We start from the raw sequence: 17151 nt of genomic DNA, 5'->3' as shown, positions 1-17151 counted from the left end.
GTGTCATGACATTTAGGTGCCTGCGTGCGTGTATGTCTCATTGGAACCTTGTTGAAATGCATGTGTGTACAGTATGTGAATTTTTCTTTCGGGGTGGGGGTGTTTCAATGATTGTCATGAATTTAAAGAAGAACATTTTATTTGTACAGGACAATCATGGAAAAATGAATAATACAAAAATACAGTAGGTCTCCTCTTCTTGACTTTCTCATCGGAATGGCTGTAGTTCTTTTGTCATTGAGAGAGGGGGGGTTTGTGCCTTTGGAGTGTTCGGAACATTATCTTGATTCTCCTTTGGTTTTCGCTTTGGCTTAGAAGCAGCTTCCGCCTTTCGCTTTCTCGTGGTTGGCACGACAGAAGCAAGCAGGTTCCTGCATCCGTACAATCGGGGGAGATCCATGGAAGCAGATGGAATAATGCACAATGCTGTATCTGGACAAGAGCAAGTTCAGATAGAGATCAGTGTGTGGGAGGCAATGCAATTTGTGTCACCTTTCATACACTGTGTCCCTATTTGATTTTTTTCGCGGGCATGGACACGCAGGTGTTAATAGTGGGCGTGCTGTGTACTAAACCTGTCGAGCGAAGCGGAGGCCAATTAAAGTATAAATACCCCATCCATTTTGTTGATTCAATGCACATCGAATATACATTCCTCTGTGCTTGATTTTTTTTTTTTCAATAAGTAGCGATGCAGATGAAAAAGATTTCAAAGGATCTCAGCATGAGAATACAGGATATGTACCAAAAAGGACACAGAATTTCACAGATCCAACGCTGGTTAGTTTCTTCGGGCCTTGTTTTAGCACCAAGCACTGTCTGTTATCATGCCCATGGTAAGGCCAAAAGTGTAAAGCGGACCCCCACAGTCACTACTAAGTATTTTTGCTTTCTTTACTGTTACAGTACTGTATGTACTATAATAAAACTATTACTGGTAAAACGCATGTGTTTACAGTACCTTTTTCCTATCAATTAACTGTATGCCCGTTTAATATTTGATCAATTTTTACATTCTTAAAATCACTTGTAATTTCGACTCTATACTGGTCATGTACAGTACCGTATGAGGTGGCATAGTCTTCACTGCTTAATGGAAATATCTCAGTCACACACCCACTGCAATGCATATTGTATTGTATGTCTTTATTTAAAGAGCCAAAAGTACAGGGAATTTTAATAATACAATAAGTGCAGCAAATAAGCAATAAGTGCAGCAAAATAAGACAATAGGAAAGGAAATTCCTGCAGTATATACAGTATTAAATCCAGTACAGGATGTGTCTACCCTACAGTAGTAGTTACAGTATATAGTTACAGTACAGTATAAATACGTGACTTACAGTATAATAGTGCGGCCTACAGTAGTTATACTGTATATAGTTTGTCCAATAAACAGTAGTGATATACAGTACAGTACGCAATGCCTTAAATGCACTAATTTTATCTTTTCTTTTCAGAGCTGCTGTAGACCAGGAAGGAGGGGGGCGGGGCGCATGTGTAAATGTATTGTACTGTGTGTATAATGTAGCAACCGTCAGTAATTTACACAAACCCCCCCTCTCTCAATGACAAAAGAACTACAGCCATTACGAAGAAGATAAAGTCAAGATTATAAATTTGCAAGAAGAGGTGACATACTGTCTTTTTATTATTCATTTTTCCATGCATATCCTGCACAAATAAAGGGGTGGGGGTGGGGGGAGAGAGAGGTGTCTACACAATCTGTAACAAATGAATTGCTTTGGGGGAGGTGTGGATAACTGTAAACAAAGCCTCAAAGATTTTCATGAATGGCTCACAGGGGGGAGGTGTCGATAAGAAGTAGAAATACTTTAACCTTGTGTGTGGGGGTGGGGGGAAAGAGGGCTGTATGCTGGATTATTAGTTCAAAGAAATATTTTCAACAGGTCATCATGTTTTGAACCTCACAACCCCAAATAAAAATCACAGTATGCCACCCACCTCAAAGTACAGTATAGTGTACATGACTAGTGTAGAATTAAAAAGCTAGTGATTGATTCTAAGAATAGCAAAAAATTTATGCAAGCCCATGTCGAGAAAAAAAAAAAGTTTCTTCAGACTTGAAATTCACATTGAGTGAGAAGTCAGATGCATGCGCCTAAATGTGATGACACACATGCGTTTCAACAAGGTCCCAATGAGACATACACGCATGCGCCTGAGGCATGACACGCATATGCGTTTCAAGAAGGTTCCAATGAGACATACACGCATGCGCCTAAGGCATGACACGCATATGCGTTTCAACAAGGTTCCAATGAGACATTTGTACAGAATGCGCATAAAATAAACAGTATGAAAAGAGCAAGACTAGCAAAAGTATTGATTAATAAATAATACATATATATTTTACATTCGGAAGTAGCGACAATGTATTTTTGCATTACTTCTTTCCCCTTTATTATCCTGTATATGTGTCCTCATATTTTTAATCTGTGTATGGCTAAGGAGTCTCAGAAAGGACTTCTTTCCCATGTACACTATACAGTATGAACTCGTAACGTTAATCTTCAAATTACACACACACACGCTGAACTGTACGGTAATAAAAGACAGGTTGAATTGCTATTAGATTTTTAAGACAACGCGCGATCACCCACTTTAGTTTCGATGGTATTGCAGTCCGCGCTAAAATGCAATTTTCTGCACCGACAGAAACCCGAGGCTAAGGCGGTACGGTTGGAAAACATCACACGCCATGACATGGGTATTCCGATTTATACACCACGTAATAGTTTTTTAATAATGGCTGCTACCGCTGTATATAGATATAAATCTTGAAAAAAGGGGTCATTTAGTTTAACCCTTTGTCGAAAGGGTTAAACTAAATGACCCCCTTTATTCAAGATAGAGATATATATATATATATAGAGATATAGATATATATAGATATATATTTATTTTTTTACTGTGTATTTTTTGTCATATTGGATGTAGCTCTGGGCTACCTTTGTGTTTTGTTTTTTGGTTTGGCGTAAGACTAACTTTTTATTTCTGTCTTTCTCGCCATGTAGCTACGTTAATTAGGGACCTCTGGAGAGTAGGCTTATGTGCTTCCCACAAAATTGTTTGGGAGTTTACACTGCCCTCGTTTAACCAAAAAGTGTTCAATCTCTTTGACTGTTTGGAAAACTTCGGGGATTTTAATAATTGATTCATTTAGTTTCCAATTTGCTTCTGGTTTGTCTAGGTTAATCTCAGTGCACTGTAACTCAATTGGTGCATGATCGGACCATGAAATATCATGGATCCCAGCATGGGAAATCTTTGAGACCAGTCTGCTTGATATAAGTAATCAATTCTGCTATAGCTGAAGTGGGGGGGGGGGGGGGGTGGTGTCATGGGAGACCAGGTTTATTATACACCTTTTACCAGGATCATATATTGAGCAAAACAAGATAATGAAATATATTGAGATTTATTCACAGAAATAGGCATACAGACAATGATACACAAAATACAGACGAAAAGACACTTACTTGGGGGACTGGGGTCAAAAACTAGAGACTTTCCTAGCTGCTGTGCACTCTAAAACAGAGTTTTACCTTGACCAAACGTCAAGAGAGTTGGGAGTTGCAGCAAACGTCCTGGAACTAAAATCGGCTTGCAGTCCCAACCTCGACCGCTACGTTCCTTTCTGAGAACTTGGTCGCAAAAAATTGGACTTATTTTCCAGGCAGACTTTTCTGAAGCCAGTGCTATTCACGCAAGAACACTTTCAAAAACCCTGCGCGTATGTCTGGCGCTCAGAATCTCTCTGGTGATGGGCTCAGGGGTTTTATAGTATTTTGGAGTTCATTCACAAAATACTACAGCCAGAGCGTGCTCAGCCAATCAAAGCGATGCTGGTCTTGAAAGCTGGGTAAGCGGGGAATCTGAATCTGCAAAGGGACATGTGCAAGTTTGCCACCTTAGTCTCTTGCTATTCAGATGCCACCCACTGGGTCAGGCTCCTCCAGGTCTGGTAGGACAAATGCCATTCATTCCAGGACGTGGGTACTTAAGCCTTTCCCGGTTACCCAAATGGTCTTCACACCCCTTGCATCCTCTGGTAGCTTTCATCTCCGATGTTCAGCAGACATACTGGCACCAACTTGGTAGCCTGCCTGAACATTGGTTCCGAAAGTCCCAGCTCACTTACTGTGCACAACAGTACATTTTATATTAAAGACAATGTTAATAAATATATATACTTTTATATGTCCCAAGTCTCTGGGTATGGGGAATAGAATAGAAAGCTGCACTTTATTTTCTACTAGCCTTTATTCCCCACACACTAAGGGACTTGAACTGGACTCAAAGTCCCCTCACAACCTCATAATTATGGTTGGAGTGCCCATGAACCACAATACAGGTTCTGGGCTACCTGGGCATTAACCGGGTATCCCCCCTAACCTAGGGACCCCTCATAGTTACAGGGACACTTTACATCCTTTTGCTTTATTTACCTTTCTGGGCTGTGCTGAGGCAATGAACCCTAGTTGTGAGTCGCGGAAGCGTTTAAGGGGAGATTTTACCAGGACAATGTGACTACATTTAACCGAGAACCAAGCATGATTCTCGGGTACATTTTAGGGGAACCGACAACTCCGGACCCCAACTACCTAGGCACATTCTGACAATTATTCTGCAAAAAAAACCTTGAAACTCCTACCCTAGCAATCCCTGCACGCTGGCATCCCTGGAAAGGCAAAAACATCCAAATTCTGTGTCGCAAAAATTCACAATCTGCATTTACAGTTGCTGGGCTCAAGAGCTGACTCTCTTGAACCCCAATACATGGATCAGAGGTAACCAAACGGGCATGAACCTTAATTAACAGCCTGGTTACCCCCTCACCGTCACAGGGTGGGAGAAGAATGTATTGTTTTGTTCGTTAGGATAGAGTTCTCGCCAAATATCCAGTTGGTTCTCTCAGACCCTCGAGCAGTATATCTAGGCTTTCTTTTCTTCTCTCTCTTTTCTTCTGTCCTGATCTATCCAACTTCAGGTTCAGGGCCATATTTAAAATTGCCTGCTAGTAGGATATAACCTTTAATCATCCCTTGCAGAGTTGTGAAGACTGATACAAAAAAAGCAGGGTCCTGTTCACATGGGGCATATATATTGGCTATCGTCAGGTACTGACCCTGAATTGTGCCTACTATAATCAGAAATCTGCCTTCCCTATCCCTTCGGCCTGTTCGACTTTAAAGGGCCATCTGTTATGGAACACTACTGGTACTCTTCTTTGCATTTGGCAGACACGACAAGAAGGTTTGCCTGTATTGCTTATGAAAATGTTTGGGGTAGCATGTTTTGCTAAAATGCATTTCTTTTAGTAAAATAATGTCTGCAAGTTTCCTCTTATATTCCGCCATTGCAATTTGCCTCTTACCGGGACAGTTTGGGCCTTTAACATTGTGGGAGATGTTCACTGCCATTGAAAGTTAAGTAATCTAACGCTTCTGAGCGCAGGTTTTTTTTTGTTTCGCTTCTGTGCTTTGACCTACAGCGGAGAATGCATGGGGAGTTCATCATCCGACCGGGCTCAAAGGCCTTCTCCAGGAAGCTCGTTTTTTTTCCACCAGGGGAAGCAAGGTAAGGAAGAGCCAAAAATGGGGACAGAGGGCGGAGAAAAGTAAAAAAACTCAACGAATCCGGTATGGTCAATAAAGACATACAGGACACCTACAAGCTCATATTGAACCCCCAAAATTACCACAACATATATAAGCATATAAGTGTCCCAGAGGAGTGCTACTGAGCATGGCAATATATTTTTAAAACCAGAGACAGAACATGAAACACAGACAGAGCTCAGTGCACATCCAGCGTAACTTATACACGGTACAGTGCCTAAATATATATGTAAAATAAAATGGTCTTTTAGTTTAACATTTTGGCCAAATTGTTGTAAGCCCCTGAGCCACTACACGGCAGACCACATCTCAAGGGTCCCTAACACTAATATAAATTCTTAATAACCTGTGCATTACCAGGAAGAATGATTTATAATAAATCTGTCAAAATTCGTTGCATAGTTCTAAGCCTATATTAGTGTTAGGGACCCTTGAGATGTGGTCTGCCGTGTAGTGGCTCAGGGGCTTACAACAATTTGGCCAAAATGTTAAACTAAAAGACCATTTTATTTAATAGATATCTATACATATATATTTAGGCACTGTACCGTGTATGGGTTTCACTGGGCTCTGTCTGTGTTTCATGTTCTGTCTCTGGTTTTAAATGGTCAATAAAGACCCTGATTCGGTTGCCTCTCGATGTGATCTTATAGCTGGGTCCTCCACAAGGTAGGATCAGGGATCTAGGAGAACCCAGATCCCTCCCGTCCAAGGGTCTTTGTTGGCAACATAGTTAAACACCATGTTGCCTGTAATGTGGCGCATGTGAACAACCGTGGCAGCCCTACTCCTCCTCTGGCACCTTTGTGAAAGTGTAAAATAACAGCATATAAACAGTACATCATATAGCAATAACAGTAAATCATATAACAAAAACACACAGGAAAAAACAGCAACCAATACCATACATCTACTAAGACTTAATCAGAGCTTTTTGGATCTGTGATGTCGCCACCAGCGTATCTCGATTTGTTTATCTAGTTCCTGCTTATGGTGTTTATTAACCCATGTGTATTTTCACCATCTCACGGAATAATTAGGGGTGGGGCCTTTGTTCCGCTTAATAGATTGTCATAATTGGTGATATATCAGCGTAATCTGTCTCTTATATGTAATCAAAGTAGGGAACTGTGACTCATTTTATATATGGCTTTACAATTCCTTTATTATGTGGCTACATTAAATCCTGCCACTCTCTCTCTCTCTCGCGGCCATTACTTATAAGTCATTCAATTCCCTTTCTTAATTGTATGAACCTCTCACATCTTGAACCGTCTAACTCTTTAAAGCCCGCCATGTCTGCCTGGGGCAGTTGTACAACTAATGTACCAATAGCCTCTCAGCGAACAGGGAAAGAAAGAGAAAGACAGGGGAAACATTGGGAAAAAAAACTTAACATGTGGCATGCATTGTTCTGTACAGACCCAAGACACATTAACCTACATCCTTTATGCATATTCTACAGGGTGATCACATTTCATCAGTTTGGCCTTATGGGGGACCCTTCTATATATTTTCTCCACAGTTCAGTTCATCCGGCTGCTGTATCCCTGCATCTTATTTTTTTTTTTTATAAAATATTTTACCAGGAAGTAATACATTGAGAGTTACCTCTCGTTTTCAAGTATGTCCTGGGCACAGAGTTAAGACAAATAATACATGGTTACAAATAGTTACATAAATGAACAGGGTATACATTATATACAAGACATTGCATGCACAGGTAAAGATAATAAATATTATGGGCGTATGAAACAGTTACAGACCAGATTAAAATGTGTGACAGCCTTAGATTTGAAAGAAATTAAACTGGTGGTGGATGTGAGAGTCTCTGGTAGGTTGTTCCAGTTTTGGGGTGCACGGTAAGAGAAGGAGGAACGTCCGGATACTTTGTTGAGCCTTGGGACCATGAACAGTCTTTTGGAGTCTGATCTCAGATGAGAGGTGCTGCATGTGGTAGGGGTGAGGAGCTTGTTCAGGTAGCTGGGTAGCTTGCCCATAAAGAATTCGAAGGCAAGACAGGAAAGGTGAACTTTGCGCCTAGACTCGAGTGACGACCAATCTAGTTCTTTGAGCATTTCGCAGTGATGTGTGTTGTAGTTGCATTGGAGAACAAAACGACAAATTGAATTGTAGAGGGTGTCAAGTTTGCTAAGGTGGGTTTGAGGTGCCGAGCCATATACTATGTCTCCATAGTCAATAATTGGCATTAACATCTGCTGTGTGATACGCTTTCTGACCAGGAGACATAGGGAGGATTTGTTCCTGTAAAGTACCCCTAGTTTGGCATAGGTCTTGGTTGTCAGGGTATCAATGTGCATCCTGAATGTTAAGTGGGAGTCCAACCACATGCCCAGGTATTTAAAACCAGTAACAGGAGTTAGGGTGGTGTTAGCATTGGTTCTAATCTGGAGCTCAGTCGCTGGAAGCTTTAAAAAATTCATCTTGGTCCCAAACACCATTGTTACAGTCTTGTCAGTGTTTAAAAACAGTTTTTTTGGGAAATCCAGTTTTCGAGTCTCAAAAAGTCAGACTGAAGTACGTGTTCAAGGTCGGAGAGGCTATGGCTGTGTGCATATAAGATTGTGTCATCTGCATACATGTGTATTGAAGCTTCCTTACAAGCTGTGGGAAGATCATTGATGAACACTGAGAAGAGAAGGGGCCCCAGAACAGAGCCTTGCGGGACGCCACAGGTGATATCCAGGGGGTTGGAGTTAGAGCCTGAGATGGACACATGTTGGGATCTACCTGATAGGTAGGACTGAAACCAGTTTAAAGCATGCTTCCCTATTCCAGAGCTCTGGAGTTTGTTAAGCAGGATAGCATGATCAACAGTATCAAAAGCCTTTGCAATCTAGGAATATTGCACCAGTGAGTTGACCACGTTCCATTCCACACTGGATTTCATTGCAAACTTTTAGCAGGGTAGTTACGGTACAGTGTTTGGGGCTAAAGCCAGATTGGAATTGGCTAGGGAAATTTGTCTTGGTATAGTAATCGCTTAGTTGGGAGTGGACACATTTTTCCATGACTTTGGATAGGATTGGGAGAAGGGAGATTGGCCTGTAGTTTGAGACAGTGTTTATGTACCCACTTTTGAAGATTTGGACAACTCTAGCAGTTTTCCAGGTCTTAGGGATATGGCCTGCAGACAGGATAGAGTGGACTATGGAAGCAATTGGTTTGGCAATGGCTGGGGCACCAAGTCTTAGGAACCTAGATTGTAGTAAGTCAGGTCCACATTGGCTGTTTAGTTGTAATTTGAGGAGCGCTTGTGTAATCTCCTCTTCAGATACTAGGCCAAATTGAAAATTGTGGGCAGTGTTGGGAGGAGGTGGGGCTATATCGGTACTCCCAGGATGAGATTCAGATGTGTGGTTTGGGTTGCGTTAATAAGTTAGTAGCACACCCCACAAAGTAATCATTGAATATATTTGCAATGTCAGTGGGATTTGTCAGAGTAATATCCCCCTTAGTGATATTACTTGGCTGTTGATGGTTAGAAGGCTGGAATATGTTGTTGATAACCTTCCAGAAGTTAGCTGGGTTTGATGTATTCTGGAGGAGATTGTCAGAGTAATATTGTGCTTTTGCATGCCTTGTTTGCCTTGTTTACATGTTCCGCAGGCATCTGTAGTGATTGAGATCCTTGGTAGTACCAGTTACTTTGTGGCTTTTCCACAAGGCATCCCTGAACTGGTAGAGTGCTATAAGGTCAGGTGTTACCCATGGAAGGTGGGCACCCCGTACCCTTATTCTGCGTAGTGGAGCATGGGTATCACAGAGTTTTAAGAACTCGGATTGGAAATAGTCGAGCGCAGAATCAGGGTCGGGAATTAAATAGATTCTGTGCCAAGGGCAGTTGGTAAGGTCAGCCAGAAACTGTTGTGGGTTAAAAAGTTTCTAAATGTTCTAGTGAGGAGAACTGTAGTGCTTGATTGGGGCGGTTTAATTTTCCTTACACAGTACACTATTGCATGGTCACTGAAAATGTCAGGAAGGATGCCAGAGGATTGGATTCTGCTGGGATTTGAGGAGAGAATCCTGTCAAGCAAGGAATGGTTGTGCGATTTCAGGTTTGTTCGTGTGGGTTGGGAAATGAGTTGCGATAGGTTAAGCGATTTAATTTGTGTGTGGATATTGTGGTTTTTAGGGTCAAGCCAATTGAAGTTAAAATCCCCAAGAACTAGCAGCTCACTCTTCTCATTCAGAGAGGAAATGGAGCCAAGAAACTGGATGATATCAGTCAGGGATTGTAGAGGGGGTTTAAGGGGGCGGTAGATGCCAGTAAGCAAGATGGGCTTAGAAAAGGGGAGGCATATTTTGCCAACTAGGATTTCAAAAGAGGGTGGGCTTGGGGGGCAATTTAACAGTGTAAACTGTAAGGTGTCTGCAATATAAAATAATACCCCTCCTCCTCTCTTTGACCTATCTCTCCTAGAAATGGAGTATCCCAGAATGGCAATATGTGCATCAGGGGTTTTAGGGGTTAGCCATGTTTCTGTAAGAACGATGGCTTTTGGTTTATGCATAAGGCACCATGCTCTTAGTTCGTCCAGTTTGGGCAGCAGACTCCGGATATTTATGTGGGCGACAGATAGCCCTTTTTGGAATTTGAAGGGGGTATTCTCAGGAGTATGGGACAGAGTTGAAGTGGGAGGGCCTGGGTTAGATTCAATATCACCTGCTAAAGAGAGTAATAGTACGAGTAGAAATTTGAGTAGTTGTTTGCAAGTTGTAACTTTATGATTTTTGCCAATTGAGTGTGCAGTGGTTGGAGTGCTGGTTTTCAGGGTTCTCCATCAACATTCAGTAGATAGTGCAAGGCTTTTGATTAATCCAGGGTGTATGGTGATGTTGGGCGTGGGCCAGGAGGGGGGGAGTGTGTAGTGGATAGAGAGAGTAACATTTCAATGAGACCACGAGAAAGAACAAAGTGGAGGTAAAAAGCAGGGTCATTATGCCAGAGGTAGGTAGCGCTGCATGGAGCCGTTTTGAGCCATGTGTGTGTGCGCAGCATAAACAGCATGGATCATAGTGTGGTCAGAATAGTTCATCGTTTGTTGCCATGTGTAGAAGAGTTTGCAGAATATCCAGTCCCCAGTCACCTCTAGGCAAACTATAGTCTAACTATATTTCTCACTTAAAAGCTCACTTTAAATGCCTCACTATATCATGGCAATGCAGTTCCAGCAAATGCAGGAGGGGTAATGGTTTTATACAGCTAAAACAGTCACATGACCCTCCCCCTCCCCAATAAATCAGCTTGTTCCAGTTGGTCAATTAACAGCACTAGTGTCTTTAGTCTGTGTCAGGCCGCATAGGGTTAACACTCCCCTAGTGGGACGGGTTTTTTTTTTTTTTTTAGGGGGAAAATCCAAAAAAACTGTGAGGAAGTTCTGAGAATGATTAGGACCAAGTAGATCTTTCAAGCCCTCTCATGACCCTCATTCCCCCCTGCTCCATCTATGACTAGACCCATGTGAAAGCTTACTCACCCACTCCGGTTGCAGACATTTCTTAACGCCAGACTCGCCTGCTCAATCATACTCTTCTCTGGTGCCATATCTTTGTAGTGTCGGCTGCAGAAGAACTCCGCTGACTCCCCTGCACACCCCCCTCAGTCCACTCCACCTCAACACCCTCCCTTCTCCCTCCTACAACCCGGCGATCCTCCCTGCCTCTGCGTCTGTTTAGTCAGATGTTTGCTGTATCCTTGGTCGTCCACCTCATCTTCCATGTTCCTCTTACGCCACTTGTCTCCACCTCCTCCATGCAGTAAGTCTGGGTATGCCGCCTCTTTACCGGTGAGCTCCTTTTGTGCTGTATCCAGAGGGTGCAGTACCACGTTAAACTTTTAAAACTTTTTAACTGTAAAGGTAGTCTGAATGGGGCAGGTCCCTTTAAGAGCTTAATTGGTTTCAGCTGTAATCAATTTGCCTCTCTATCCTCTCACACACATGCAGTGCTCACTTCCTTCCATGCTGTGTAAGGTGCCGACCCCTCTTCTGAATCGTGGTGAGTGGAGTCCATTTTTAGGCCCTATTTTTCAAGAACAGCTTCTCCCTCATCTAGGTCTTTCTTGGAGATAGCTTTTCTACCTCTGATGACCAGTAATCCAACAAGGAAAATCCATCTGTATCGAATCCCCTTGACGTGTAGAATTTTTGTTATAGGTTGCAGCCTTCTGCTTTTTAAAGTGACCGGGGATAGGTCTTGGAAAATCTGGAGTTTAATTCCCTCAAATTCGATCGATGGTGTGTTTCTTGTGATTTGGCATAATGCATCTTTCACTTTAAAATAATGGAAGTGCATTATGTCTCTGGGGGGGTCTCCAGTTTGGGGTCTGGTGCACAGGCCTCTGTGGCAGCAATCAAGCTGAAGTTCTGCTTCAGAATTGTCAGGCATCGTGCTAGTCAGCCATTTGCGATGGCCGCTCAGCTTTTATAGTCTCTCCCCTTCCACGGGTCTTACTGCCTTCTCCCGTCCCTGTGTTACCTTGACCTGCAGGCTCCACTCCTCTCCCAATGCTGTCAGCATCTGCACCCGCTGTCCTCCGCCGCCTAGCTGAATGGGAGAGGGGTAGTTTGGCTGTGCGGTCCTGTGGTTCTGCGGGGGGGGACCTTTTCCTTCTCCCTATAGGCAAACGGTGGCCATCTTGTGGCAGGGTCCACGCTCTTCCTCTCCAGTCAGGCCCCAGCGATCCCGCCTCTCGCCCTCTGCGATTGGGACTAGTCTGTGTTCCTGATCAGTGGTACTGTGTGGCGCGTCTTCCCGCAGCTTCGGCCCCTTCGAAATTCCCCTGCGGGAGCGCAGTCTACCGCAGCAGGCCGCTCCTGCCTCTCGGCCACCTTGCCTGTATTGGAGGGTCCCACGCTGTTTCTAGGGGTGATCTGGTCCCTTCCCTCGCTGGGTTATGTATTAGTTATGCCCTAGACTCACCACAACTCAGGCATTGGGGCGATCTCAGCGTAGATCGCAAAACGTCCGACTCCAGAGGGATTCAGACCTCTCGCAAGACGGCAGCACTTCAGGTAAGATGGTAGCCACAGCACGCTTCCTGGCCACTCTGACTCCTCTGCCAGTATTTAGATGGTTTCCTACCGTATGTTATAGTAATTTGTGTTTTTCGGAGTGTCTCCAGCATCTGGGCCTCTCGCTAATGTGTTTTGGATATCGTAGGGTAGAAAATCAATAATTAAGACTAAAGCCGCGTTCACAAAGGGGGCTTCGCAACGCTGCGTGCCCCGTCTGCTGAGCACACGGAATGATCAGACATCCAGGAAGTGTGTGAGAGCGGGGGGGAGAAGCTGGGTCACGGGCACAGGGTGCCTTTGCGATGCATCATAGGACTGAATGCAATTTGTAATCTTGAGTTTTCCTCGCAATATGTTGTTTTTTTGTTTTGTTTTTTTAAGCCCAAGTAGCAGCCCACCAACTACAGATATAATAAACCTTAAGTAATTCAGGATATACATGGCCTTGAGCAGCTTTCTGGCAAATGGCTGCGGTGGGCTGCTGTCCGCTCCGGAGGCGACCCCCACCCGCCTGTCCCCACTGTCGAGTCACAATTTCAGCAGTCAATGTAAACGTCTGGACATTGATTGGCTGCTTAAATTGACATCACGCTGCTGCAGCCGGAGATCACAGATTGAAAAGACACCCACGACTGCAGCAGCATCGACGCCGTACTTTGCAGCCAATGGTAGTTTCAATACTGAACACTACCATTGGCCGCTAGGAATTTGTGCCGAACGCGCGCACGTCGTGTAGTGTGCTGTGTGAGCGGGGCCTAAAGCCCGGAGCAGCACGTCTACTCCATTTGGCAGATGGCCACACCCCAGTAAGTGTATTTTTAACGGTTTCTTGTGTAATTCTTCTTCTTGTACATGGGTTTACCAAAATAAACACAATTTGTTTGTACTACCTTGATTTGTGTAATGTATGATCCCGGTAATATATAAACGGTGTTCCTGGTCTCCCGTGACATTAATCAAATTCATTGCCTCTGTATTTACCAAGAAAGAATCAATTGCAATAATAGTGCTGCAGGAGAAGGCCAATAACTCTATATTAACAAACAATTGGTTTACCTAGGAAAAAAGTCATAGGCAGCTTGATAAAATTAAAGTAAATAAATAAGGCACCTGGCCCCGATGGCATATATCCAAGAGTTCTTAAGAAGCCAAATGCAGTAATAGCCAAACCATCACATTTAATATTCAAGGACTTCACATTGTGCTGTGTGAAAGGGCTGACGTATTTAGTCGACTTCAGTCATGTTACTTATTCTGCTTTAGATTCTTTCAACACTTGTTTAATCACGGCTGTGCATAGATAATGCTGTTTATAGAATTACTTACCTCTGTTCTGTCTTCCATTTAGGATTATTTTATAAATCAATCAATCAATCATCGGTGGAATTGGAGGATACAGTAATTTTGTAACCAGTACCCTCTCCCACTGTGACATTACCTTCTCTGTGGGCGTGTGCAGAGTAATACATATACAGTAGCTCAAACGCTCTTGCTTTCCACCTCATGGGATTGCATATTTGAAGGTGTATTATAGTAGACTTGGATGCTTAAGCTCTCTTTATGTTTTTTTTATACTGTATATATATCTTGTAGAACCTTGCATTAAATATCTATTTTGCAATACTTTTATCCAGTCTTCCAGAGTGCTCTTTTGGGGTTCTTTTGTTCTTCACAGTTTTTCTCATCCACATTTAACTTCTGAGCACCGCCAGTAACAACATTCACCACACTGTGTCTTACTGGTTATTGGGACTGTTCTATAGAGGTGCTTCAGAGCAGTATCTTTTTTCCTGTGTTATATATACATACACAATGAAAAGATTATGGAGTGCAAATAGTCCTATGGTATTTATTTCAAAAAAGAAAAACAAGGAAATATAGTGCAACAATATTCTGTTCCCTTTTGTTTCTACTGTATGAGGAGATCCTGCCTTCACCTGCTATGGGAGTTTTTTTTTACCCGCAAACACCCCGTTTTACTCTAACACCATGTCAGTGGGATAATGTACGTTTTGTTTGTTTTTAACCTACATGTTTTTCTACATTGTTGCACGATATTCTCATTTAGTTTTTTTAAATAAACACCTTAGAACGATTTGCGCACCGTAACCTGTTTGTATGTGCACCTAAGATTATTGGAAAATGTCTTATATTGGAGCTGCACTATTGCCTATGGTTGTAGCTCACAAATTTGTATTGTGGTAAATTTGTTTCACCGTTTTTCACAAAATATTTTCATTGATTCACTTCACGTTTTTTGAATAAATAAAAATAAATTCTGAAAATAATTATTTTAAGTGTTATTTGCACTTCAATTCCATCAGCCTGATTTATAAAAAATTAGAAAGCTACTAGAGCAATGGTATGTTTAGAAGTATGCAGAGTCTACAGAGTCTCAAAAGCTTTTTCAAGGGCTCCATAGTGTCACATTACATATTTAAAGGCTTTGTAAGAGGTTAAAAACCACTGGCATAACATATTTTACGCTATACAGCTATATTTCTAGTTTTACAAAAAAGAAACCATTGACGACCTATGCATACCTATAACATAACCATGTTTTTTTAGGTACTTGAGATGTTTTTGTTCCTTTTCACATAGATCTTCCTCTGATTTAGTTAATTCATCCTTTAACCTCCCCTGCCGACGAAACATCCTATAAGGTGTAGGATTGACAATAGGGAACTTTAGCAGGTTCAATGTAGTTCCTATAATAATAAAAAAAAAGTTACATGTAGTTATTTGTTAAAACCAATTTCTATAGAATGGCCACTCAAAAAAACGTATCAGTGTGTTGAAAGCAAGCAATAGCAAACAAATCAAAAAGGTATGTAAAACAGTGTAATAAGAAACAAAAATAATTTGATTTTGATGACATGACTGAAAAAAATTAAGTTGTCCTCACTTTTTTTTCTAGGCAGCAATACATTAAAAAGAGAAAAGAAAAAGCGCAAAAATCTCATAGTGAAGTATGTAATTGATAGATTTAGTATGTACAGATGGATAGGTAATACACGTACATCAATATAAAAGGTTACAAGCAGGACATGTTATGGACATGTTACCACAACAGCAAGGACCTCCGTCTCCACACAAGTCACTCGACCTGCAGGCTGCAGCAAAACCAACGTCCTGGACCTCCTTAGGCAGTTGGTTCCTGGCGTGGTATAAATCTGTCCTCGATTGAAGCGCTCCTGTATTGCAACGAGCTTCTGCAGGGACCTGCACGCTGACGGTGGTTGCAGATTACATTGCCAGCTGCTGATGACGTCACTGGCTGAAGCGCTCTGAGGCACAACTATACTGGGTTGGACAGTCAAAAGCTTGCGTTGCAGAAACTAAGTGTGGGCTGAAACAGCGTGTTCAGTGTCCACAAATGTATAAAGAGCTTGAACTCGAAAGTCTTTCCTACGCGTTTTGTAGCATAACTACTTCTTCAGGTTCAACGCCAGGAACCAACTGCCTAAGGAAGTCCAGGACATTCGGTTTGCTGAGATTTTAGCACTGTTTCTTTTTATACTATCTTTACAGGATGTTGAGCCACTCTTTATAAACCAGCAGCATCTAATTTATTCCTAAACACAGGTTTAATATGTCTTTGTTATATACACTGGTAGTCACATTGTGTTATATATAGAATTCAATTGAATTCTTCACCAATCACAAATGTACTATTAAAATATACACTTTATATGTAGAACGTTGGTTCACAATTTATTGTTATACTTAATATTTTGTCACTATCACTTATCTGGTGCACAGCATCTATTCACGTTTGAGTAATACATTAAGAATGTGTTTGTGGGGGGGACTTCCGGTGACGTCAACTGGGATGGTCGTGTAGAAAGGGAGCTCCAGGACCCTCGCCTCTAAACTCAATTATAAGCGCATTCCATCATAGATTTTGGTGTCGAACTGAGGGGATAGGTAGACGGAAGCCCTGGACATGTCTAATAAAACAAAAAAAGCGCCCACTGTGGGGGTTACAGAGTTCTTTTCCCCGGCTCAGCGCAGAACAAGCGCAACCACAGGAGAACAAGATGACGCCGGAGCACGAGGCCCAATAACAGCGAACCCGACTGGACGAGAGCCCCGCGCGGGATGAATGGATTACTAGGGCATACATGGAGGAGCTGTTATCCACTATGCATGAAAAACTACATCAATTCCTGCAATTGGATCTGAGGGCGGCGGTGTCAAAGCTCAAAGAGGAAATAAACAGCCTCTCCCAGAGGACAACGGAGTTGGAGACAAACCTAGAAGAGGCTTTGCACCTGCAGACGATGAAGAGATTGCAAAAGTGGGAGAAGAGATTAACTCACTAAGGGACGGGCTGGAGAATCAGGAGAACCGGGATAGAAGACAAAACTTAAGAATCCGCAACGTCCCGGAGGCGGTTCTCCCTGACACCCTCCGGCCGTACCTGTTAAGAGTTATTCAATACTATATGTGACGACCTGGAAGAA

At 42.5% G+C, this 17151-nt stretch overlaps 1 protein-coding gene across 1 annotated transcript in view; it reads right to left on the bottom strand.

The window, feature by feature from the left end:
- NOA1 (nitric oxide associated 1) overlaps window positions 1–17151 on the bottom strand; it is a 111656-nt gene that overhangs the window by 33423 nt on the left and 61082 nt on the right. Inside the window, exon 3 of the mRNA XM_075577326.1 lies at window positions 15229–15393. Within this exon, the coding sequence (XP_075433441.1) occupies window positions 15229–15393 (165 nt within the window). The remainder of the gene's footprint in view (window positions 1–15228; window positions 15394–17151) is intronic.

Source organism: Ascaphus truei, chromosome 1 (assembly GCF_040206685.1).
Source record: "Ascaphus truei isolate aAscTru1 chromosome 1, aAscTru1.hap1, whole genome shotgun sequence".
NCBI lineage: Eukaryota > Metazoa > Chordata > Amphibia > Anura > Ascaphidae > Ascaphus > Ascaphus truei.
This window is presented reverse-complemented; position numbering and strand designations above follow the sequence as displayed.